This window comes from Rhinatrema bivittatum, chromosome 10 (assembly GCF_901001135.1).
Source record: "Rhinatrema bivittatum chromosome 10, aRhiBiv1.1, whole genome shotgun sequence".
Lineage (NCBI taxonomy): Eukaryota > Metazoa > Chordata > Amphibia > Gymnophiona > Rhinatrematidae > Rhinatrema > Rhinatrema bivittatum.
In genome coordinates, this window is record NC_042624.1 from 108420867 (window position 1) to 108444654 (window position 23788).

Below are 23788 nucleotides of genomic sequence, written 5' to 3' on the forward strand. Positions count from 1 at the left end.
ATGGTCCTCCCTTCCTCAAGGGAGGACCATCATCCTGTTCGTGGATGAGCACTGCTTCGGCCCACTTACTATAAAACATGGCTGCTGTGCTAGCTGAAAGGATATTGCAGGTTCTTCTCCTCCCTGGGGATACATAATCCTTACATCCCCCTTCCCAGTCAGGGGAGGTATTTTGGAGAGTTGCTTCCTGAAGTTAATTGCGCCGTGTGTTCAGGTAGTGCTAACGTTTTTTCATGCCTGCTTGTTGACTGAGAGAGAGCACTCTTTTTTTTTTTATTATATATCCCTTTAAATAGAGCTCTCCATAGACAGCGGGATGAATTAGCCATGTTTAATACCCACTTGCCTCCATGGAGAGTAGACTACCTAGCTAAAGCTTACGTTAAGGAAGAGACAGAGGGGCTCACGAGACAGCACGTGCGGGGGGAACCTCCCGCACATGCTCAGTGGTAAAACTGAGCTAGAAAGATGGGTCCATTTGGTGCCACTGGATATCACCGCACATGTCATGGCTAATTCATCCTGCTGTCCTTGGAGAACCCCGTTTACAGTAAGCAGACTTGCAGTATTACTGAGGTGTATTGGAGTCTTGTGATCAGTGACCTAGGGGTCGGAAGGGGCAGTGATTTAATGTCGGTGATTATATACAGTGTAAAGTTTCTCCCGCCGAGTGTTATTTTGGTTTGTGTTTTTTTGTCCTCTGTATTGGTCTGATAAGTTACCATTTGGTTCTTGAGAGCATTAATGATGTGGCTTGCTTGATTGAGGCTGTGCAGCTGTATCTTGACACTTCCTGATCAGTGCTGGAGAACTCAGTCTGCAGCCATGGTCAGCTTCAAACCTCAAGGGTCACGTGTAACAGATAAAACAAACTTTTCAGCGATTTTTGTCAGGCAGAAAACATACAGACCCATCTCCACAGGAGCCAACTTCTTGTTTTCAAAACGTTTGTGGGTGCTAAATTAATTTAACTCGGGGCTACCCTTCCCTGGACACGGTGAAGGAGTTTGCTTAGTAGATGGTCAGGGTGCTCAAGCCCCACAGCACTGGCACCTAGGATGCTCTCTGATTTTGAGAGGCAGGATCCCTGTAACATTTACTCTGCTGTTTTCTTGAATTTTGCCAACTGTGAGTAGAACTGGATTGTTTAATTCGCAGGAGCAGCTCTTCCCCAGTTAGTGTTCCTGCTGCTTCAGAAAGAGGTTTGGAAGGAGAAGGCACCTGCAGCGGTCGATGAGCCTAGTTGGATCTCCTGCAGCTATCATCGTCAGATAACAATGCTCTGATTTTGTTTTCTTAGTGGATGGTTACCTTAACTGTGGAAGCATCTCGGGGCCCTTATCCCTACGCCCTCCGGATTGCTGAGCTCTGATTGGACGGGGAAGGAGTCTTATTCCAGGGTGGAAATCGTTGAGTTAGAGGTTTTGTGGATGGGAGAGGATGCGGATAGCTGAAAGACCTGCTCAGGGAAGTGTATTTACAACCCTAGTGTGCTGTGCTAGGGCTGTAGCAGCTCTGCTGGTGCCACTCCCATGGTCCTGCTTTTTGGAGTGACGCCTGCCTTGCCCCGCCCCCAGCGTGTGGTGCGATCTCTGCTTGTGAGGCCTCACCTGCACAGTGAAGTCGTGCGAGTTCTCCAGTGAGGCACCGCAGGAAGCGTGGACCGATGGCTTATGACGCCCGGGAATTTGCATTGATCTGTTCGGTGGGTCACGCGGTCAAAGAAACCCTTTCTGTTGGAAAGCTTAGGGTAGGAAAAACATTTCTGCAAGGTTTTGTGTACTTTTTATAATTTCAGTAAATGGATTGCGTTAGTGCTGTTGAAGTGAGACCTTTCGTTAGTACGTAAAATTTAAACATCAAAAACATCTTAAAATAAACTTGCAAATGCAGGAGCTAGATTCTCTTAAGGTCTGTCGTGAGAACGGATTTTTTTTTTTTTTTTTTTTAAACCATATTATCCTTTTCTAATGCATTTAATGACCAGATAGTTGGGAGAGCTGAGGCTTCGGCAAATACAGTGGGCCCTTGAGTTACGACCAACTTTCCCGGTCTTGAGTTAAAACCAGAATTTTGTTTGTAACTCGAAATTTGGTCATGAGTTATGAACAGATTTCGATGTACAACCAAAATAGAGAGAGAATGAGCCTAGCCATAATGCCCTAATATAGGCCAATACAGTAAGACGCGCGGGAGAGCCGGCGAGCACCCACTCTCCCAACCCGCGCCCAGGCCACTCTCCTGGGTGTGCGATTCAGTAAATAAAGAGATGCAAATTAGGGCCTGCGGTAAAAGGAGGTGCTAGGGACACTAGCGTGTCCCTAGCGCCTCCTTTTTGACAGAAACGGCGGCTGTCAGCGGGTTTGACAGCCGACACTCAATTTTACCGGAGTCTGTTCCCAAACCCGCTGACAGCCACAGGTTCGGAAAACGGACGCCGGCAAAATTGAGCATCCGTCTTCCAACCTGCAGGCAGATTTTTAATTTTTTTTTTTAAAATTTTTGGAGCCTCCAACTTAATATCGCTATGATATTAAGTTGGAGGGTGTACAGAAAAGCAGTTTTTTCTGATTTTCTGTACACTTTCCCAGTGCTGGCCAAAATTAACTTCCGCCTTTGGCAGGCGTTAATTTCTGAAAGTAAAATGTGCGGCTTGGCTGCACATTTTACTTTCTGTATCGCGTGGTACTAACTGATGGGCTCATCAACATGCATTTGCATGTTGCGGGCACTATTAGTTTCGGGGGGGGGGGATTGGACGCGCGTTTTCCACGCACTATTACCCCTTACTGAATAAGGAGAAAAATAGCGCTTCAAATGCGCGTCCAAATGGGGGCTAACGTTGCACTTGGCCTGAGCGCACTTTACTGCATCGGCCCGATACTAGGTAGGTATTTATACTCCTATATGAGGCCCACCTAGTTACTCGAGGTGAGGAGTAGGTATTAGTGTAGGGGTTAGGGACCACTTTGACATGCAGAGTGTGACATACGAACAGAACCGTGCACTCTTGTGAAGATTTGATGACCACCTGAGTGAGGAAACTCACCCAAAGATGAGATTTGTGCAGTGTTCTCTCAATCTAGCTTGATGTTACCCAGGTAGAGAATCCATATGCAGATATCGTAAAGGAACTGGTGGAGGAGGTGAAATTGTTTCTGGTAGGCCAGGCACATTTTATAACTTTTTGGTGAGTACACTAGGAAGCTATTGGTGTTTCTGGTAATTACAGACATTATACAACCATTTTTTATTATAGAAATGGTTAGGTAAGGGGTGCTTTTGGGAGGTTTGGAACGCATTATGAGTATTTCCATTATTTCCTATGGAAAAAATAGTCTTGACTTACAACCAACTTGAGTTACAACCAGCCCTCTGGAACCAATTGAGTTTGTGAGTCAAGGGACCACTGTACATGGTTTTCTCAGCTACTTTATTCTACCAACCTTCAGCAAAGCGCGGAGGAGATAAACAGGAAAAAATGCTGTTTGGAGCATTGCTGGGTCAGATGTCCTAAATATGCAGAGACCGCTAGTGGGAGAAGGTCCTTGTGCCTTTCCGGCTTGGATCCTCTAGAAGGCCCCAGCTGTGGCTTCAGAGTAATTAGAATATGCAAATAAATCTGGCTATTAAAGCAAACAGGATATTAAAACAAAGCCTGGTCAGATTTCAAGAGTCTTGGTTTAGTAAATTGGGTGGAGTGGTGAGGCCTGTGGTGGGTGGCCCGTGTCCCGTGTCTCCAGCACGTATAGTCTCTCTCGCCTCGTACGCAGAGTGCCGCGGGGAGAAGGGGACAAGGTACAGCGGAGAGAGACAAACCTGTTTACTGATCAAAGTCCAAGGCAGCAAGCTTTTGTGTAAACAGAGGTAAGGGTTTTGAGCCATTTTTTTGGGGGGCCTGAAAAGTATTAAAATGATGCACAAGAAACCAACGTTTTCCAGTGGAAAGAAAGCTGTAGAACTAGGGGTCTTGATATGAAACCTCGAGGGGGGTGAAGGCTCAGGAGCAGTGTCGAGAAATATTCCTAGGTGGAAGGTGTGGTGGATGCATGGCAGGCTTTCCTCAAAGAATCGAAGACGAGAACAGTAATGGAATTCAAAAGGGCACAGGATAAACACGGAGGATCCCTGGCAGCAAAAGAATGGAAATTGACTGTCCATTGACTGTTACGCTGCCTCTTGTTGGGCGAATGTGGGCAACTGCACAGGGCGGGAGGGACTGCTGGCAGCGTCGTTCTCCCGGATTCCGGAGCAGGACGCAACAAGTGAGAGGTTAGGGCTGCAGGGTACTCCAGCCAGGTTTGTAGGTGCGCCTATGCTTCCGGCGGCCTGACCACCTGGGTGTTCAGGTTTGGGTGCCTTTTCATTTAAACCCTTCCTCCTCGTGGCTCAGTAACCCTTCCCTGCGGGTGGAGGAATCTGGGTTCAGTTTCTGAGCCCAGCTGCTTCTCCTTGGGCTGGCTGGGGATACTGCAGAGGCAATATTGATAGACTCGGGGGGAGAGGTGGGTGTGTGGGGGGGGGTGTTAGTATTCTCAGCATCATACAAAAGTGACCACCGAGTGGCCGGACTCAAGATGCACCACAGAGCAGGTTCTAGAAGAAGCAGTGGTCTCTGTGGCTGCAGGGCTGTAATTTTGTGTTTATTTTACTTATATTCTGCCTTTCGGGCACTTCAAAGCGGGATTACATTCAGGTACTGCAGAGGGCTCGCAATCTGAGGACCTCCTTTTATTAAGCATTTTTCCCCATGGACACAGAATGGAAGAAAATCCTTCATAAATCAGGCCCTAAATTTGTGCCTGAGGCAGTGAAGTGACTCGCCCAAGGTCACGAGGAGCAGCAGCGGGACCTCAGCCCTCGTTTCTCTGATCTGCAGCTCTGACCACCGGGCCGGGCGGGAGGTGGTTTATAAATTGGAGGAAAATGGCAAGCGGCTGTGACTGAAGGAAGGTTGGTGGTGCCAGGACCTAGCGGAGGTCTGTACCGGCTTGAGCTAAATTGCAAAGGAGCCGGGAGGAAGCCGGGGGACAAAACCCAGGCTCTGCCCCCCCCCCCCCCCCAATATGCGACAGCCCAGTTCTACACGAAGCGCCAGCTGCGTCGATGCCACGGACCTGGTGAAAGCCCCGATGGACCGCGCGTGTGCTTTGTCTTGCATGAGAGTGGTGTGCGATGGGTTTACGGGTCTCTCATCGCTGCAGAGCAGGAGAGGCAGCGCGCCGGGCTGTGTTCCCTGACCCAGTGGAAAGGAGTTGTGTTTTGCAACCTCTCACGCAGCCTCTACATGTGGGGGTTGCCCTTGGGTTGGGGGTGAGAGGGAGCATGCGCCCGGTCTTTGCCCAGCGTCGTCGTCACGGGCTTCCCTGCCGTGGTTCGCAGTTGTGGATGGAACAGCTTTTCTGGGTTTAGATGAGAGGGGGGTTCTCTGCTCTCAGTCCCTCTTTCTGCTTTGTGACCAGAAATCTCCCAGAATACAGGAGACCACCTGTCTTGTGTAGTAGGCATGGGATGCGCGCTTTGCTGGGATTCTCTAATAGAAATTTTGTTGATCGTTTTCCATTCTGCTGAAATTCACATGGGTAGCTTCAAACCGAGGCAGTCTCTGTTCCTCCATTTTACAGGTTTGCGTGGTGGCTGGCTTTTGGCAGTGGGAAGAGAGCCCGGTTTGGTTTCCTCAGACACTGCAAGGCTGCTGCTTAGTGGCACGGTTTCCCCTGTCAAACAGTGCATCGTTTTTATTGGTACCGCAGTGTCAGGGAGTCTGCACGAATGGACACCAGCAGGTAATTTAAGTCTCCGCCTTTCCAAGCTCCACTGTTCTGCCCAGTTTCCATCGCTTTTCTGACCTACATCATTCCCGATTTGCAAAAGTCATACTTACAGGCAGTGGTAATAAATCAATTAATGACTTTGATGAATCGTTTAATGGATTACAATATAACAGAAGCCAGCAGCTTGGAGCTCTCCGCCCATGTACCAGAGGCTGCTGGTTGACTCTGGGTACAGAGATGAAACGGAGGCTTAGCTCAATTAGTGCAATTAGTGTGTGATTTAAAGGCTTAGCTGGCATCTGCCGGAGGATCCTCGGTGGGTGCGCATGCAAACTTCTAGCCGGGCTCAAAGGAATCTAAACCTTGTCTTTCTGGGCAAAGCTCTTGTTTCTGGCGTTGCAGATGGTTTTTTTTTTGGGGGGTGGGGTGGCCCCCCCCCCCCCCCGAGCGTTCAAGCTTTTACGCTGTCCTAGCTTGCAAACTTCTGAAGTTGTGGAAGATCACTTCTTCTGGTCTGGATGTGTGTACCTGCCAGCGGGAGGGGCTCTTGTTTTGCAGGATGGATGTACGGAGCTGTTCCGAGACCTCGCCCCGTTCTTTCACCCCCCCTTGCTCTTAAGAGTCTTTTGCCAGTGCCATTGCTGGAGTGCCAAGGCATCACTGGACCCAGTAGTTAAACCTCTGGTGAAATGCAGCGTGCTTTCATTACAGAGGGGATTAGTAAAGAGCTCTGGAGCCGGTGTAAGAGCTGAAACTCTGCAAGAATCGCCCCTGAACAAGAAAGCGGAGGAGTAACCTGCACGGAGTGGCAATTACAACCCTGAACGCCTTGCTGGGCAGACTGGATGGACCATGTTGATCTTTATCTGCTGTCATGTCCTCTGCTACTAAGTAAGACTCCCTGAAAACGTGAGGGATTGTGTTTGCGGTAAATGCAGCATAATAAGAGTATGTGGTGATTATTAATCCTGTGCAGTTTTTAATAGCGTTGTCTGTTTTCTTTAAAATGTTAACTTGCTCTTTTTCATGTTGTCCTTATTCTTTGTTTATCAATCTCTTTTGTTTGCGTTTTTCTTGAATAAAAGGCAAGATTCTTTAATTATACCTGCTACCCTGACCCCAGGACATTAGAGGGTAAACAGTCTTCCCACATCTGGCTCATCCCACGTTCTTCCTCTGGAATGAATGTGGGATGAGCCCAGAGCGAGAAATCCTGCGTTTGAATTCTCAGTAACGCAGGCACCGGCTCTCGTGAGATGTTGTATGATCTTTAATCTTGCTGGAAACTGTGTGTGTGTGATGCCAGCATTGTGCATAAATGCAAAAAGATTTCTGGAGTGGCCATGACCATCCTGTGCCTTGAATGAACCACAGCACTGTGAACAGGATAAGGTGCCGGCTGGTGCCATGGCACGCGAGATATGGCAGAGCGGCCTCCATCCATGTTCTGACCAGCCCTGACCTTGCTTAGCTTTGTAGAACTCGAGGTGGGGGGGCAAGGTGATCCAACTGCTGGTCGCACTTCAGCACACGTTTCTGGTGGCAGAAATCTTCCGTCCTATCCCATTTCTCCTCTCGAGAGCTGGACTCTGCTGCTTTTCAGCTTCTCAGCCTTTGTTTTGGGCTTGTGGAGCTCCCCTGGCACGTGTTTGCAGGATCCTTTATCTGGGAATGATATTCATATTGTCTGTGACCGTATGGTTCCCCTGTAATTTCAGGTGCAAACTCTTTCATTAGACATAGAGAAAGGGCCTATAGGAAACATAACCTGGTTTTCCTTCCATCGTCCAAGCTCCTCTGACATTTCCAAGCTGCCTCAGCCGACCCTGAGGCCTGATACAATTTTGGTTATCCTGCGCCGTTCTGTGTAGTTCACTGTGCTGCATATCTGTGTTTATTTAGAAGTGTTTGTAATGGAAAGGGGTATTTTGAGGAACCTCTGGTGCTGATGTAATAAGGTGCACTTAGAGAAGTTTAACGTGCACACACTTTTTTTTTGTGCACAAACTTTACTGCCACTGTAGGAAGGAGTTTTTTTTGCGCGCGCGTGTGTGTGCGCATGCAAGGTAATGCCCCCTTGTGCAGCTCCCATGCTAATGATGGCCCCTCCCAAATGCAGAGGTGCACTGGCTTACCTTGGGTTTTCTTAGCTGATTCTGTGTTTGGATTCACCATTATCGGGAGGGAAAGCAAAACAGAGGTTAGTGAAGGGTGGGAGGAGAAGTAGGCTGGAGGTGTTTGGAAGTGAGAGTGTAGTGAATAGTGTGTGTGGAGGGGGAGTGCCTGGGGGAGAGGACAAGGCTGTGTGGTGTCTTTTTTTTTTTTTTTTTTAGTCTGGATGCTTTGATCAGGCTTGAATGAAACAGACCTAGCTGTACAGTCTGAGCTTGGGCTTGCTCTGTTCATGGTTGAAGCCCTTATATTAACATTACAATTAAATGCCTCTCTTCAACCCCCCCCCCCCACTCCCCACTCCCAATAAAATAGTTTTTTGGCTATTTATCTTTTCATGAGGTTGGCGCTTGTGTGAATTTTTTTTTTTTTTTTTACAAAATAGAAATGACTGCAGAAAGACCAAATGGTCCATCCAGTCTGCCCAGTAAGTGTCTTATGGTAGTAATTGCTCTGTGCAGGTTACTCCCAAGCTGTTAAGGGTAGTAATATTTACAATCAAGACCATGCAGCTATCAAATTCATGACAAAATTACTGGTAGTAACATTTTTACAGGGTGAGCAGCCTTCTTGATAATTCAGACAGTGCTGCTTGAACGTGCTTTGCTTTTGGACTTGGCCGTAGAAGCCGTCCTGTGCTTCTTCCCTAGTTTGTGTATCACCCTGGACTGTAAAGGTCAGGGGCCTAGCATTGGCTCTCAGTCTGAATTCAGTTCCCCTTTTTCTCTCCGCTGTCGAAGTGTGATGTTGCATTGAAAGCATCAAGGGTAATTGGTTAAGGGTAGTAACTGCTGCTCCGTGCAGGTCTTACCCCTGTGCACAGTTTCCGGCCTTCAGGGATCTGCAGTAAAACCCCAGTCTCTTCCTCCCAGCAAAGAGATGGCGGCAGCTGCAGAAACATAGTAACCTAGTTAACATAGTAATGACGGCAGAAAAGGCCCCGATGGCCCATCCAGTCTGGCCAGCAAGCTTCTTATGGTAGTATCTGCCGCCCTGTGCAGGATACCCCATGTTTCTCTCAAGGGCAGTTACCCCCAAGCCTTATGCGTAGTAATAATTACAATCAAAACCAAGCAACTGTCAAACCCATAAATTACTGCTGGGCGAGGAGCCTTCTTGATACTTCAGACAGTGCTGCTTGATTGACGTTGGGACTTTTTGGAGGAGTTGGCCTAGTGGATGGAGCTGTGGGCTTATGAATTGGGGGAAACCAGGGTTGAAACCGCACCGCTGCCCCTTGCAGCCTTGGGCAGGTCACTTTTACCCTCCGTCGCCCTTCAGGCACAAAGTTAGACTGTGTGAGCCCTCTGGGAACCAGGGAAATACCTGCAGTACCTGAAGGAAACCTGCTATGACGTGCCGAAAAGTGGAGTATAAATCAAATAACACGTTAACCGGTTTCCACCACTAAACATGGGCTTCTAGGGCTAGAAGGAAGAAGGGTTCTCACGTAGCTAATGGTTGGGTGATGTTAAGGTGCTCAGAGGTGAGGGGAAAGATGTTTAATACCTGATGCTTTGACTTTATGTACAGTTTTGTGTTTTGTTTTGTTTTTGTGCCAGCGAGGTTCCCTGAGTTTGGGAGGGGTTACTTATCATGGGAGAGCTGGTGGGGGGGGACCATGTAGATAGATGATACAGCAAAACACTTCTCTCAAGATTCAGTTTGTGTTAGAGATGTCTTTTTTGTTCTTTGGCCCATGACTTGCAATAGGTTTTTTTGGGTTTTGTTTTTTTTTAAACCGTATTTTGTTGCAGGGGTGGATCATATATCACAATACAGAAGTTAATCGGTTCTCCGGCATAGATCGTGTAAACCAAAACATGATAAAAGCAAAATCAGTGCAAACATAACGGGAGCAGAAAAATAAAACGAGTGTTCGGAGGCTGCAAGTTATGAAAACTGAAGAAGGCACTCTTTTTCCCTTTCACGCGGCAGGGACAGACTTTCTGTAACGGCTGCTTCTCGGCGCCGACTTCGCCAGTGTGCAATGGCGGAGACGTATTCCCAGTGAAGTGCAGGGCTAAAGCGGGCTGCTGCTTAATTAGGCTGAGCAGTTAGAAGCTGGAACTTAACTGGCACTGCCGAGTTGGCCCAGTTTCCAGGCGAGCCCAAACGAAATGGAAAATGAATCCTCTTCGTGCTTTCTCTTTCGACCATCCTCCTAAAAGAGGATATGAATATACGAGACCATCACATGTGAAGATGTGATCCCACCACAGCCCCACCAATACAAGTCAGCACATAGTAGGGTTTTTTTTTGTGCCTATTTTGAGGGCGCACTATGCGGATTTCGCACGCAGGCAGCAGATTTTTATTTACTTTTTTATTCCAAGCACAGCCCTTTATTCACATTGTTGTCCAAAAAAACATTTGAGGTAGGGCTTCCCAAATCTGTTCTGGTGACCCCACAGTCTGTCAGGTTTTCAGGATGCCTGTACTAAATATTCATGAGATCAATTTGCTTATATTGGAGACCAAGTATATTCCTGTTGATCTCCTACATAGTTGTTGTGGAATGTAAAATCAGTCTGCAATCCCCCCCCCCCCCCCTCCCCTGCAACCTTCTGGTCATTCCCAAAAACATGGGATGGATCGCTCTGGCTGTGATCCATCCCATGTTTTTGGGACGACCAGAAGTGTATCCCTCCCTTGTTTCCAATTAACATAGATCACTTGCTTACTTGCCTGCCTGGTGACCTGACGGATCACCCAGATAGGATTTCAGACGGGTACTGCTGTCGTGGTGCATGTGGGCACCAACGGTATAGGAAGCTGTGGTATGGAGATTCTGGAGGAAGCTGAAATCCAGAGTCTCCGGGGTGGCGTTCTCTGAAATGCCCCCTGTTCCGCGCGCAGGACCCCAGAGGCAGGCAGAGCCTCCAGCGTCTCAGTGCGTGGATGAGACGATGGTGCAGGGAAGAGGGATTCAGTTTTGTTAGGAGCTGGGGAACCTTTTGGGGAAGGGGGATGCCTATTCCAAAAGGATGGGCTCCAGCTTAATCAGGGTGGAACCAGGCTGCTGGAGCAAACCTTTAAAAAGGAGATAGAGCAGCTTCCAAACTAGAACTTGGGAGAAAGCAGGCAGTCGCCCAGCATCGCACGGTTCAGAGGGAGGTGTCTTTTGAAGGATATAAAAATAACAGGAGTTGGGGCATACCGATAGAGAGGTTCCAGTAAAAGAAAAAATACACCCCCTCCCCCCCCCCATCCTTTCTGTCAGGAAACATTTCCTGATGATATTCCTGAGACTTTCCCCCTTGGAGTTTCATATCACGACCCCTAGTTATACGGCTTCCTTTCCATCAGAAAATATTTGATTTTTGTGTATCATAAATCCCTTTCAATGATTTGAAAATTTGTATCATGTCTCCACTGTCTCTTCTCTCCTCTGGGGTATACGTATTAAGATCCTTCAGTGTCATCCTTATGGCTTTCCATATAGTCTTCGTACTATTTTGGTCACCATTATCTTGACCACTTACATCCTATCCTTTTCCTTTCTGAGGTGAGCACAGTGTTCCAGGTGAGCAAGGATCTGCACAGTGGTGTGATCACCTCCTTCATTTCCTGCTGGTTATGTCTCTCTTGATGTAGCCCAGCATCCCTCTGGCCTTAGCCATCACCTTGTCACATTACTTCGTCACCTTCGGACCCTGAGGTCTCTCTCCCAGTTCATACACATCGGTCTTTCATCCCCCAATGCATACCCTTTTGGATTGCTGTACCCCAAATACACGATTCTGCACTTCTTGGCATTGAATCCCAACATTCAAACCTTCAACCACTTCTTGAGTTTTCTTAGGTCACTTCTCACGCTCTCTACTCCTTCAGGCATGTCCACTCTGTTGCAGATCTTTGTGTCATCCGCTAAGAGATAAATGTTCTTTTAATTCCTCCGCAAGTTTGCTCATTAAGATGTGGATCAGAATCCATCCCAGAACCAATCCCTGATGAACTGCACTTATCACTCTCTTCTTTCTTCAGAATAGGTTCCATTTACCACTGTGGACTGACTTCTGTCAGTCAGCCACTTTGTAATCCATTTCACCATGTTGGGACCCTCTCCCAAGTCTGTCTATGAACCTTCTGAGTGGGACCATCCTCAAACGCTTTGTAGAAATCCAAGTAAACCACATTGAGTGCGCTTCCTTGATCCATTTCTCTAGTCATCCAATCAAAAACATCAATCGGTTTCATTTGACAGGACCTTCCTCTGGTGAATCCAGGTCTTAGATCCTGTAGCTCATTGGATTGTAGATAGCTCATTATGCTTTTCTTTTGCTTTGTTGTAATTTCATCTTCAGTGTCTGATTTTGAAAATAAGATGATCACTTCTGCAACATGCAGTAACCTTGCTCACTTGGTAGTGGCAGCATTTTCCTTCAATTCAAGAAACAGGTTTTTCCAATCTTTTCAGCTGAAGTTCTACCTCGGTCCCAAAGTGCCATGATACTCATGAATAGGAAAGTCTGGGAAAGTGCGAGAGCATATTGTGTAAAAAAAACAAAACAAAAACAGAGAAGAAAAAATTCTCAGAACTGCAGGCTGTGGGGCTTTGTCCTAAGACTTAAGGTAGTCAGGTGGCTATGCCACATTCCAGATGGCTGCTTTTAAATTCCTACACATGCCTCACTCAGGATGGTTGGACGCACACAGACCAGGAGGATGCAGAATTAGGAAATCACTGCAAAAAATTACAATCAGCAAACAGAATAGTAACGACTGCAGAAAAAGACCAAATGGTCCATCCAGTTGGCCCAGCAAGTTCCCTATGGTAGCAACTGCCGCTCTGTGCACGTTACCCCCACACCTTATGTTAAGGGTAGGAATACTACTAGCAACATTTTTATGGGGTAAGCAGCCTTGATGATTTGGGTAATGCTGCTTGAACGTGCTTTGCTTTGGACTTGGCCACAGAAACAGTCCTGCATTTTTTTCCCCCTAATGTCTGCGTATCAGGGAAACCAGGTGTTTGGGTTTTTTTTTTCAATTGACTTTTTATTGGTATTTCTCACAGTTTACCCCTCTTTGACATAAACCGGAAAAAAAAAAGAAAGAAAAACTTTAAAAATACAAAGACAACCATTTGTGTTACTCAGCACATGAACCAGTGCGTAACCCGGTGCAAAGAAACATAGCTATTTTCTCCCCAAAAGTTTGAGTATGCTTAAAATAGGATAGAGCGTACACACATTATTTTTTTTAAGTATTCTCCCATCATCTTGGATAGCAGCCTAACAACCTATCTGGGGAGTAGGGACAGACACAACTTACATCTCTTCACTGCAAACTAGGAGTGTGATGAGATGAAACAGAATAGCACAAAACACTATAGAAGTTTAGAATTTTAGAATCGCATCCAGCAGGGGCTTTCTATCTAGTATCTAATCTAAAGAGTATATATCAAATTCCTAGATTGTGCAGGTTAAGTATTGAAGATAATCTTCCCATATCGCTATCATTTGGTCAGATTTATTTGAGGCTTTTTTTTGCTGAAAATATTTGAAAGTAAGCAACATATGCAACTGCTGTCTCCACTCTGATCCCACATAGAAACTGACTCCTTAACCCAATTTGTCAATATTACTTGCTTCACCATCAAAGACATTTTATCAAAAAGTAATTGGCATTGTTCAACTATTGGAGGAGTAAGCCCTTTATAGATACCGAAGAGCCATATTCTAGCATCCAAAGTAATAGGCCCTCCCCATAAAAGCTGAAAATAGCTTTGGATATTCTCTCAAAAACCTTGAACTACAGAGCATTTCCAAAAACTGTGGATATAATCACCCTTATCTGCCTTACATTTGATATGCTCATCCAAGAGTATAATACGCATCCGTTTCTTGCATCCATGTTCTCAGATATAAGAGGGATTTTTACAAAGTACTTGAACAGCTCCAGTAATGATATCTCTATTATGTATCTTAATCTTTGGATTTGTCCCTGTGTTGGATATCCAACAGTACTGTCGTACTGTACATAGGAGTTCCTTTTACCATCCACACGCCTTAAAAATTCATCTAGTAGCTGAAAGTCACCAAGTCTTGGAATTTTTTTTCAATAATTTTTTACATAATACCTAATTTGTAACCATAGAAATATTTAGATTGAAGTGCAAATTGCATTTGTAATTCCTGAAAACTATGGATCAAATTAATATTTGCCAGAAAAAACTGGGAAATCAGTGTAAGACCTTGTATTTTAAATAAATGGTTAATACCAGTAGAAAGTTGGAGATTGCCTTGGATAGTCACGAATGCCGTCCTTGTTACTCCCTTTATATAAATTAGCACATACCACTCTCCAGGCATTCCTACAAGAGGCCACTATAGCATTCTTAAGAATCTTTTCCAGTATATCCTTTGCAACCTGTAAGATATTACCCAATGAAAGGGGTTTCACCCCTTTCATTTCAAAGGCTTATGAAATGAAGTTTCAAAGATCCAATCATGTATGTGCCTTAACAAGAATGCAACATTATACGCATGCAGATTTGAACGTGGGATGTGTGGGAAGAGTTTTGGAGCTGTGGGTGTAGCCGCGCACTTTGGTTTGGCAGAGGAACCGATCTGTATACGCTCCCTAGACGAGGGAGAAACGATTGCGTGTTACCGCTTAGGAGTAATAAATGAAATACATGAAAGCCCTGTAAGCTAAGGTCCGGCCTGACAGAGGTGTCCCACTGGAGTCTGCTGCGCGGGATGGAGAAGAAAACATTTAGTTGTGGCTGAAACGGGGATATGAGGCAGATAAAAGATCTCAAGAGCTAGCAAAGCCACCCGTTCTCCCTGACCAGACAGATCCACCTTGGCCTCTGTGCCTTACCCTTCAGGTCTTCCTGAATTCTATTGCGGGGTTTCCTCTCCGCCTCCGAGGGCTCTTCCGTGCATCCATCACCCTCTGAAGAAATCTTTTCTTCTGAGCACCCCAGCAATTATAGCTTTAAGGATAATGCTCACTGACACCAACCCTGATATCTGTGCGATCACAGAATCCTGGTTAAAAAAGTCTGACCATGTTTTTATCAACCAACTCCCCACACAGTCATACGACATTTTCTCAATCCCAAGGCCTAAAAAAAGAGGAGGAGGCTTACTCCTAGCTACCAAGAAACACCTCAACCTTAAGCTACAAACCATCTCCCCCCCACCAAGACTTGAAATTGGCCTACTTAAATCGAAATCCCTGCAGATATGCCTTATCTACGCCCCTCCTGGAATACTCGAACAGGACCCATCCCCCTTCATCGAATACATCACTGAAAACATAAAACCAGATATACCCGCAGTAATTCTCGGAGACTTCAATCTCCATATTGACACCCTCCCCGCAACGCCTGCCTGTGAAACCCTACTCGTCACCTTAAACGCCCTGGGTTTCAGACAACTTATCTCCAAGCCTACACACAAAGCTGGTCACACACTCAACCTCCTTTTCGTAAATACAGACATCATAGTACCACACGCACCCACCACCACCCCCATCCCCTGGTCCGACCACTTTCTCATCAATGCCCACCTTACTATCAACACCAACACACCGATCTCAAATCCACTAAAAAAGAAAACGATCTCCTTCCGTAAACCATGTCCTTCTGAGCAACTCTCCCTAGCATTCAACAATATTAGTGAATATCTCGACCTCACCAATCCAGATACTGCTCTACAGTCCTGGGATAAGTCCATCTCCGACATCGCTAATGCCCTCTGCCCCACCATCCACAAAACCATAACACCGACACGCACTGAAAAAAACAAACCATGGTACACAAATGAACTAAGAACACTAAAGCAAGAGCTCCGATCCAAGGAACGCACCTGGCGTAAACAACCCACACCCTCCCTCAATATGGCTTACAAGCATACTTTGCATACATACCGGCAAGCTATTCTCCTCGCCAAACGTGATTATTATGCAGCCAAAATCCATAACTACACTTTCAACCCCAACGCCTTATTCTCCTTCGTTTCAGATCTCACAAAATCCCCCTTTCCCTCCCCCCAAGATGAAAACAGCTTAGAGAAATGTGAGAAGCTTGCCGACTATTTTAAAAATAAAATCTCCAAAATCTTAACTCGGCTCCCATCCAACCCTGCCCCTACAGACCCACTACCTTTCCACAATGGAGGTACCCTCAGCTCCCTTGACCTCACCTCCTTGAAGGAAATTGAATCCATACTAAAAAAGATGCGGCCAGCCACCCACACCGCAGACACCATCCCATCAAAAATCCTCCTTACCATTCCTACCGCCATTGCAAAACCAATAGCAGACATTATAAATTGCTCCATCACCACCGGCAAAGTTCCCGACCCCCTTAAGCTTGCTATTGTAAAGCCCCTACTAAAAAAACCCACCCTTGACCACAATGATCCTGCAAATTACAGACCCATATCGAATCTACCTTTTATCTCCAAAATCATGGAGAAGGTGGTCAACACCCAACTCACAGAATTCCTAGAAGAAAACAATATTTTACACCCTTCCCAATATGGCTTCCGCCAAGACCGAAGCACCGAAAACTCCTACTCGCCATAACAGATACCATCCTTAAGGGCATGGACCACAGCCAATCCTACATCCTTGCCCTCCTAGATATCTCAGCCGCATTTGATACTGTGAACCATCAAATCCTAGTATCACGCTTATCCGAGATAGGCATATCAAACACAGCCCTATCGTGGTTCTCCTCATACCTAGATCATAGAATGTACTTAGTCAAACTCGATGACTTCGAATCCGCTCACATTCCCCTCACGCAGGGCGTCCCACAAGGCTCCTCCCTATCATCCACCCTCTTCAATATTTACTTACTCCCACTCTGCCACTTACTCTCTAAACTAGGACTGAAATTCTTCCTATACGCAGATGACGTACAAATTTTGATTCCCATTCGAAAATCCCTCAACGAAACCCTGCAGTACTGGGAAACTTGTCTGACCTCCATCAACTCACTCCTCTCCAATCTCCACCTTGCACTCAACACCTCCAAAACTGAAATCCTTATCCTAACAAATCAATCTTCCGACTCGATCCACCATACGATCCAAAACGCCTCACAAGCTCAATCACTACCACATAGCGACAGAGACTTAGGAGTTTACCTAGACAACCAACTAAATTTGAAATCCCACATTAAATCACTGCTAAAAGGAGGCTTCTTTAAACTCCAAACCCTCAAAAAACTGAAGCCCCTCCTTCACGCCCATGATTTCCGCACCGTCATGCAAACCACCATGTTATCCAAACTCGATTATTGCAACGCCCTTTTCCTAGGCCTCCCAGCCTCTACTACTAAACCTCTTCAAATCCTCCAAAATGCCATGGCACGTATCCTAACAAACACAAGAAAATCCGATCATATCACTCCCATACTACAAAATCTCCACTGGCTCCCCATTGCATTCCGTTCCCAATACAAAACACTTACCATCCTACATAACACTCTATACAAAAACAGCTCCCCCTGGCTTGAAGATGTGCCTCAATTCCGACAATCGAACCGCCCCACCAGAAACGCCCTCGCCGGCACCCTCCAAACCCCCTCACTCAAAATTGGGCACCTCACCGCCACCAGGGAAAGAGCCTTCTCTATCGCAGGCCCCTCCCTCTGGAACTCCCTCCCGGCCAAACTCCGACTAGAACCATCCCTGAGCCACTTCAAAAAAGGAATAAAAACATGGCTGTTTAAACAGGCCTACCCCAACTCCTCTCAACCCTAGGCCTCCCACGCATACAGGAACCTGCATTCTCCATACAGCCCTTCCCACCTTTCCCACCCTGGTAACCCTTCCAGCACACCCCATGCTCCCCCTAACTCCCCCCCCCCCCCCCCCCCCCCCCCCGCATCTTAGCCTCTTCAGCCTCCCCCCCCCCCCGCCTTCTTTACCATATCAATCTCTCCTTTACCTTTACCTCCCCTCTCGCATATTTTCTCCCCCCCTTTCCCTCTCCCCTCACCCCTCCCCCCAACGTTGTAAACAAGTTCACATATGTAATATGTAATTTTAAACCCATATCTTTCCAATTAAGTTATCCATGCTTGCTTTCTCTTTTCTCTCGTTCTTCGCTTTTTACCTTGTTCCTTTTATCCAATTATTATCCAATTCTCCCAGTTAAACCCCCCTTGTTCAATGTAATTTCCTTTCTCAGTTAATTGTGAACCGACATGATGTGTCCTACGAATGCCGGTATATAAAAATGTTAAATAATAATAATAATAATAATTTTAGCATGCAGTTTTTAAAGGGTTAATAAATCCGGGCCCTGATCCACGGACTTAGCTTTCTGGTGGTGAATGCGTCTTTACTTTTGTAGCTCTCCTTCAGTTTCCCACTCCCAGGCGAGCTGTGGGGCCATGCTGAGTGGCTCCCCGTGCTCTCAACTGAGCAGGAAGGCCACCCTGGCCGGGTCTTGCGGGAGCTTCTGCCACCGTCCTGCGATCCTGGCCCAACCCCAAACCTAAGCTGCTGCTGCTAGCAAGCCAAAGAATATCCCAGTGTTTGCAGCAGAATGGGGGACCGTGATCGCTGCTAGCGCTACCCGTGGTGCGTATTTGGAATGAAATAGTTATCCTGCCCCTTTTGTTCTTTTGTGTGTTTGCAGAGTGCGGCTGCTGCGCCGAGTCCTGTACTTGGAAACATTCCTGCCAGCGACGGGATGCCCGGGGGCCCCATTCCTCCTGGCTTCTTCCAGGTAAGTCTGTCTCCTGCATCGATGGTGGTCAGAGGGATGGAGGGGGAGAGGGCAAGAGTAAGTGAGAAGTTGGCACAATTGGTGGTGGGTTTTTTCTTTTTTTTTTTAATCTATTGACCTAATTGTAACCTTTAATAAAAATGTATATTATACCTTTTGTGACACTTCAGAGCCCGATTGCATTCTCCATATCCCCAGAGGGCTCACGGTCTGTTTTGTACCTGAGGGTAATGGAGGGGCCAAGCTTCTTTTCCAAGGTCACACGGAGCAGTAGCAGGATTTGCACCCTGGCTCCTCGGTGTGCAGTCTGCTGCTCTGACCTCTGCTTTACTCCTCCTCTCTCTCTTAAAATCGTTCTGCTTGTGAGGTTTTAGTGTTGTGATTTCCTCCTGGTCTCCTTGCTGTGCAGGTGGCATGAGATGTGCTCATACTGATCGTCCCTTACCTCGAGCCTTTTGCAGTCTGCGTGCGTCCTGCAGTGTGCGTGCGTCCTGCTGCTGCCGTTATGAGTTGGGACAGTTTTGGTTTTTTTTTATTCTCCCCTCCCCCGGAAAGGTGGAAAGTTGAGTTGACCACACTGGAACCTGAACCCGTGAACCTTGGGTTTATGGAAATATCCTAGGCCCAGAAAGGCAGCTGCTTTAAAGCTCTTGGGTGCATTTTGCCCCTCCACTGCTGCTGCTGTGGAGGGGCAAAATGTGTGACCCTCCCAGGTATGGGAACAGTGTCTGAGGCGTAAAGCACCCAAAATGTGTGACCCTCCCAGGTATGGGAACAGTGTCCGAGGCGTAAAGCACCCAAAATGTGTGACCCTCCGAGGTATGGGAATAGTGTCTGAGGCGTAAAGCACCCAAAATGTGTGACCCTCCGAGGTATGGGAACAGTGTCCGAGGCGTAAAGCACCCAAAATGTGTGACCCTCCGAGGTATGGGAATAGTGTCTGAGGCGTAAAGCGCCCAAAATGTGTGACCCTCCGAGGTATGGGAATAGTGTCTGAGGCGTAAAGCACCCAAAATGTGTGACCCTCCGAGGTATGGGAACAGTGTCTGAGGCGTAAAGCACCCAAAATGTGTGACCCTCCGAGGTATGGGAATAGTGTCTGAGGCGTAAAGCACCCAAAATGTGTGACCCTCCGAGGTATGGGAACAGTGTCTGAGGCGTAAAGCACCCAAAATGTGTGACCCTCCGAGGTATGGGAACAGTGTCCGAGGCGTAAAGCACCCAAAATGTGTGACCCTCCGAGGTATGGGAATAGTGTCTGAGGCGTAAAGCACCCAAAATGTGTGACCCTCCGAGGTATGGGAACAGTGTCTGAGGCGTAAAGCACCCAAAATGTGTGACCCTCCCAGGTATGGGAACAGTGTCTGAGGCGTAAAGCGCCCAAAATGTGTGACCCTCCGAGGTATGGGAACAGTGTCTGAGGCGTAAAGCACCCAAAATGTGTGACCCTCCGAGGTATGGGAACAGTGTCTGAGGCGTAAAGCACCCAAAATGTGTGACCCTCCGAGGTATGGGAACAGTGTCTGGGGCGTAAAGCAGGGGGCAGCCTTTTGGTCCACGAAGCTTTCTGTGACGCCTGGGTGGGGGCTGAAGCGGGCTCCAGAATGCTTCAGGTTGGGCCTGGCTTCCGTGCAGGTGAAGGACTTGGTCCTCCGGGGTGAGTGGAGGTCTGGTTCCCTTGCTTCTCTTCAGGTTGGGATAAATCCCTAAGGCAGAAGTGTACAAGTTTTGGTCGTCTTGTCATGATACCCGGCCGTGAGTGTTCATGAGAGGCGACTGGCTCTGAATGCAGGTTCATTTTGCAAGCCCTGGTTACCCTGATTGCCCAGTCCGGCTCTCACTGCCTCTGGCTGGTCCTCGGGCAAGCTGCTCACAGAGCCTTCACTCTCCGTCCCTGTTCCAGCAGGGCTTTGTGGTTACTGCTTTACGCCCCCCTCCTCTGACTGAGCTGAATCTGGAGCTCGTGAGCTTCGCTGCTGCCTGACCTCTTAGCCTGTCCCTGAGGTGTGTCGGATCCACGTGTGGAACAGGAAAAGGTGATGCTGAGACCCTCTCCCTCCCTCTTGTGCCGGGTAAACTGTGGAGGGTAGAAATTAAAAGCCCCATCTAGCTGGTGTCATCAGTAAAAGATAATTTGAAAAAAGTTCTCTAAATTTATGGGTGATGTGGGTTTCCTCCTGCTGTGGGTCTAATGCTAGGAACATGCTCCCCCTAGATTAGCCCAGGAGAGGCGACTCAATTCCTGGTGCATGGGGAGCCTGCATTACATTAGGTAGATACAAAAATATCTATCTATCTATCTTCTATAGGTCTGTAAATATTATAAAATAAACACAAAAGCAAACACTGTAAAAATAGAGCAAAGGCTGTCTCCAGAAGCCATGTGCATGTGTGAGCTTGCCTATCGTACCTTATAAATATCATCGCTCTCTGGATGTGATGTCTGGAAGCTGGCGTGCACCTGGGGATCAGCAGCCAGCGCGCTTTTACCTGTGGGAAAGGTGAGCAGGCCCATGGGCGGGGTTAGGTCGGGTGCAGGGAAAACCGTTTCTGTAGAAGAAGCAGAGGCAAATCACGGCGGGTGCCTTGTTTTCTCCCCCCCCCCCCCCCCAGCTCTGTTTTCAGAGGGAAAGTAAATGTGCCAGCATCCCCTCTGACCGCTGTCACAAAGTCCTCAGGTTAAAGCATCCACGGACTTTGACAGTCGGCATAATCCTAGCCCATCGTGCCCCCTCCCCAAGGTCCTTGGGGAGTTACCAGAGAGCTTCCCTGTTGGGAGGTTTTCAGAGCACTGCGTTGCCTCGGCCCGAGAGGAGGAAAGGGAGAGATTTAAAAACTGGGCAAGGCCCCAAGACAGCAGCGAGCTGAAGGGGCTTTCCCCCCTGTCGCTGGCAAGTGAGGGAGGTTTGGGGATAGTGACTGAAGCTGCTCCATCCAAACTTTCCAGATGCTGGGGTGGAAATGCAGGACCCTGACAGGCAGTGGCGGATGTTGGAGCTCGGTGTGGATGCTTCAGGGCCACTAGGCGAGCTTGCTAAGAGAATCTGTTTTCATATTTCCCATGGTCTCCGGGTTCTTTAAGCAGAAACTTGGGGGGCGTTTGTCATGAACCAACTCGGTGAGAGAGGTGCAGCGCTGATCTCTCCCCCCCTCACCGCTGGCTTAGAGATCTCCCCCCTCCTTCCACACGCACCCTCTGACACCAGAGCGGTTCTCCACTCACTTGAAGTGTTGGGATTTTTCCTCTACACCCTGACCCCTGCCAGGACAGCTCTCTCAACAAGCATGAGGATTCCCCCCACCCGCCCCATCAACCCCGCCTCTGTGCTCTTCCCTCACTGCAGATGACCTCCCCCCCGTCCCCCACCAGATCCCACATCCTGTCCTTTGTCAGGATCCAAGCTTGCTTACCGCCAGCTGAAAAGACCAGTCCTCGGAGCTCCTTATTCCCAGCCCTTTGCTGTCGTTTGTACGGTGGAGGGATTACGTATTTAAGACACAGTGCATATGGGGGGAGCATTGCTGCAGCTTGCAGTGCACGTGGGGGGAGCATTGCTGCAGCTTGCACTGCACGTGGGGGGAGCATTGCTGCAGCTTGCAGTGCACGTGGGGGGAGCATTGCTGCAGCTTGCAGTGCACGTGGGGGGAGCATTGCTGCAGCTTGCAGTGCACGTGGGGGGAGCATTGCTGCAGCTTGCAGTGCACGTGGGGGGAGCATTGCTGCAGCTTGCAGTGCACGTGGGGGAGCATTGCTGCAGCTTGCAGTGCACGTGGGGGGGAGCATTGCTGCAGCTTGCAGTGCACGTGGGGGGAGCATTGCTGCAGCTTGCACTGCACGTGGGGGGAGCATTGCTGCAGCTTGCACTGGTGTTGCATTTCGTACGTCATCACAGTCCAGGGAGGGTGATAGTTCCTGGGCCGAGCTGGCAGAGGCCGTGGCCAGGCTGCTTTTGGAATTCAAGGCCACGGATGGGAGGAAATGGTTTCTAAATGGTTTCTAAATGGTTTCTAAATGGTTTGCAATTGCTGATTTGTCATCTAGGTGGCAGCAGTTATGTCTGCCCTGTGTTCCCTCCCCCCCCCCCCCCCCCCCATATCCTCTTGCCTGGTGACGTAAGTGAAAAGGTTGCACTGAGGGGGAGGGTCTTGCAGGCTGACCACATGGCTCATGAGGCGAGGCTTTTACAAATCAGGCTGCGCGAGGTATTTAAACGGCAGAAGCTGTCGGGTCGTGCTGTGTCGTAAACCTGGCTCTGGTCTCAGATACGTCTTTTTGAGTTTATTCCTTGGCTGCCTTATATTTTTGGCCTCCGATTTGTGGAGCCTGCCTTGCAGAGTACGCGCGCCCTTTGGCTGCTCCTGTGACGTGGATAACTTTGTGCCTGGGCGCTCTGCGGAAGCCTGGAGCAGCAGCTCCCGTGATTCTTAGGTAAAGGGTGGCGGGCGTGGACAAGGAAAGGGAATTTCAGAGACCTGCAGCACAGATCGGACTTGTAAAATGCAATTCAGAATTGAAGGGAGAGAGCCTAATTTTGTTCCAGCTAACAGCTTATCCTGATTTTCCTGGTATTGCTGTCGAAGGGGGTAGGGACCCTTCAAATAAATGCTATGAGTTGACAGCTAAGTTATTACATTACAGTCAGGTGCTGCCCGATAACTTAAAATACCTGCTTTAAAAAGAAAAACCCAATGCGTGATGTGTGGCATGCATAGTGCCCATCACTGCCCTTGCTACCTGCATAACGCCCTGTCCCCTTACTGCCAGCTGTGCCAAGGACTCCCCCACAGTGGAAGCGGTGAGTAGTTGCTTGCCCTCCGCACGCCAGGGCTGGCTGCCGTTTGTGCGACGGGCAGATTTCAGCGCGCGCTGCTTCTCTTCGAGCGCTCGCCGGCTGGGAATCTGCCTTCCCCGCGGTCGCTGGGGTGGAAGGGGGTGCTATGGGGAAGTTAAAGCTTAGGGATAGGTTTAAAGCTGCTCTGCTTGACGATATTTATTTATTTATTTATTTCTAGAGCTGGGTCCAATCCCGTGTCTGGTCTTCTGTTCTCTGGGCAGGCTAAGGGTGCTGCATAGGCAGTGCTCACAGCCCCTGGCGGCTGGAGAAGGGGGGGGGGGGGGTGTATGTAATACCGGCTTCCAG

The 23788-nt window shown here is 48.1% G+C and overlaps 1 protein-coding gene across 2 annotated transcripts in view; it reads left to right on the forward strand.

Moving 5' to 3' along the window:
• Positions 1–23788, forward strand: part of SSBP3 (single stranded DNA binding protein 3) — a 186509-nt gene that overhangs the window by 107859 nt on the left and 54862 nt on the right. For both annotated transcript variants that reach the window (XM_029617538.1, XM_029617537.1), the window contains exon 5: positions 18558–18647. In XM_029617538.1, the coding sequence (XP_029473398.1) occupies positions 18558–18647 (90 nt within the window). The remainder of the gene's footprint in view (positions 1–18557; positions 18648–23788) is intronic.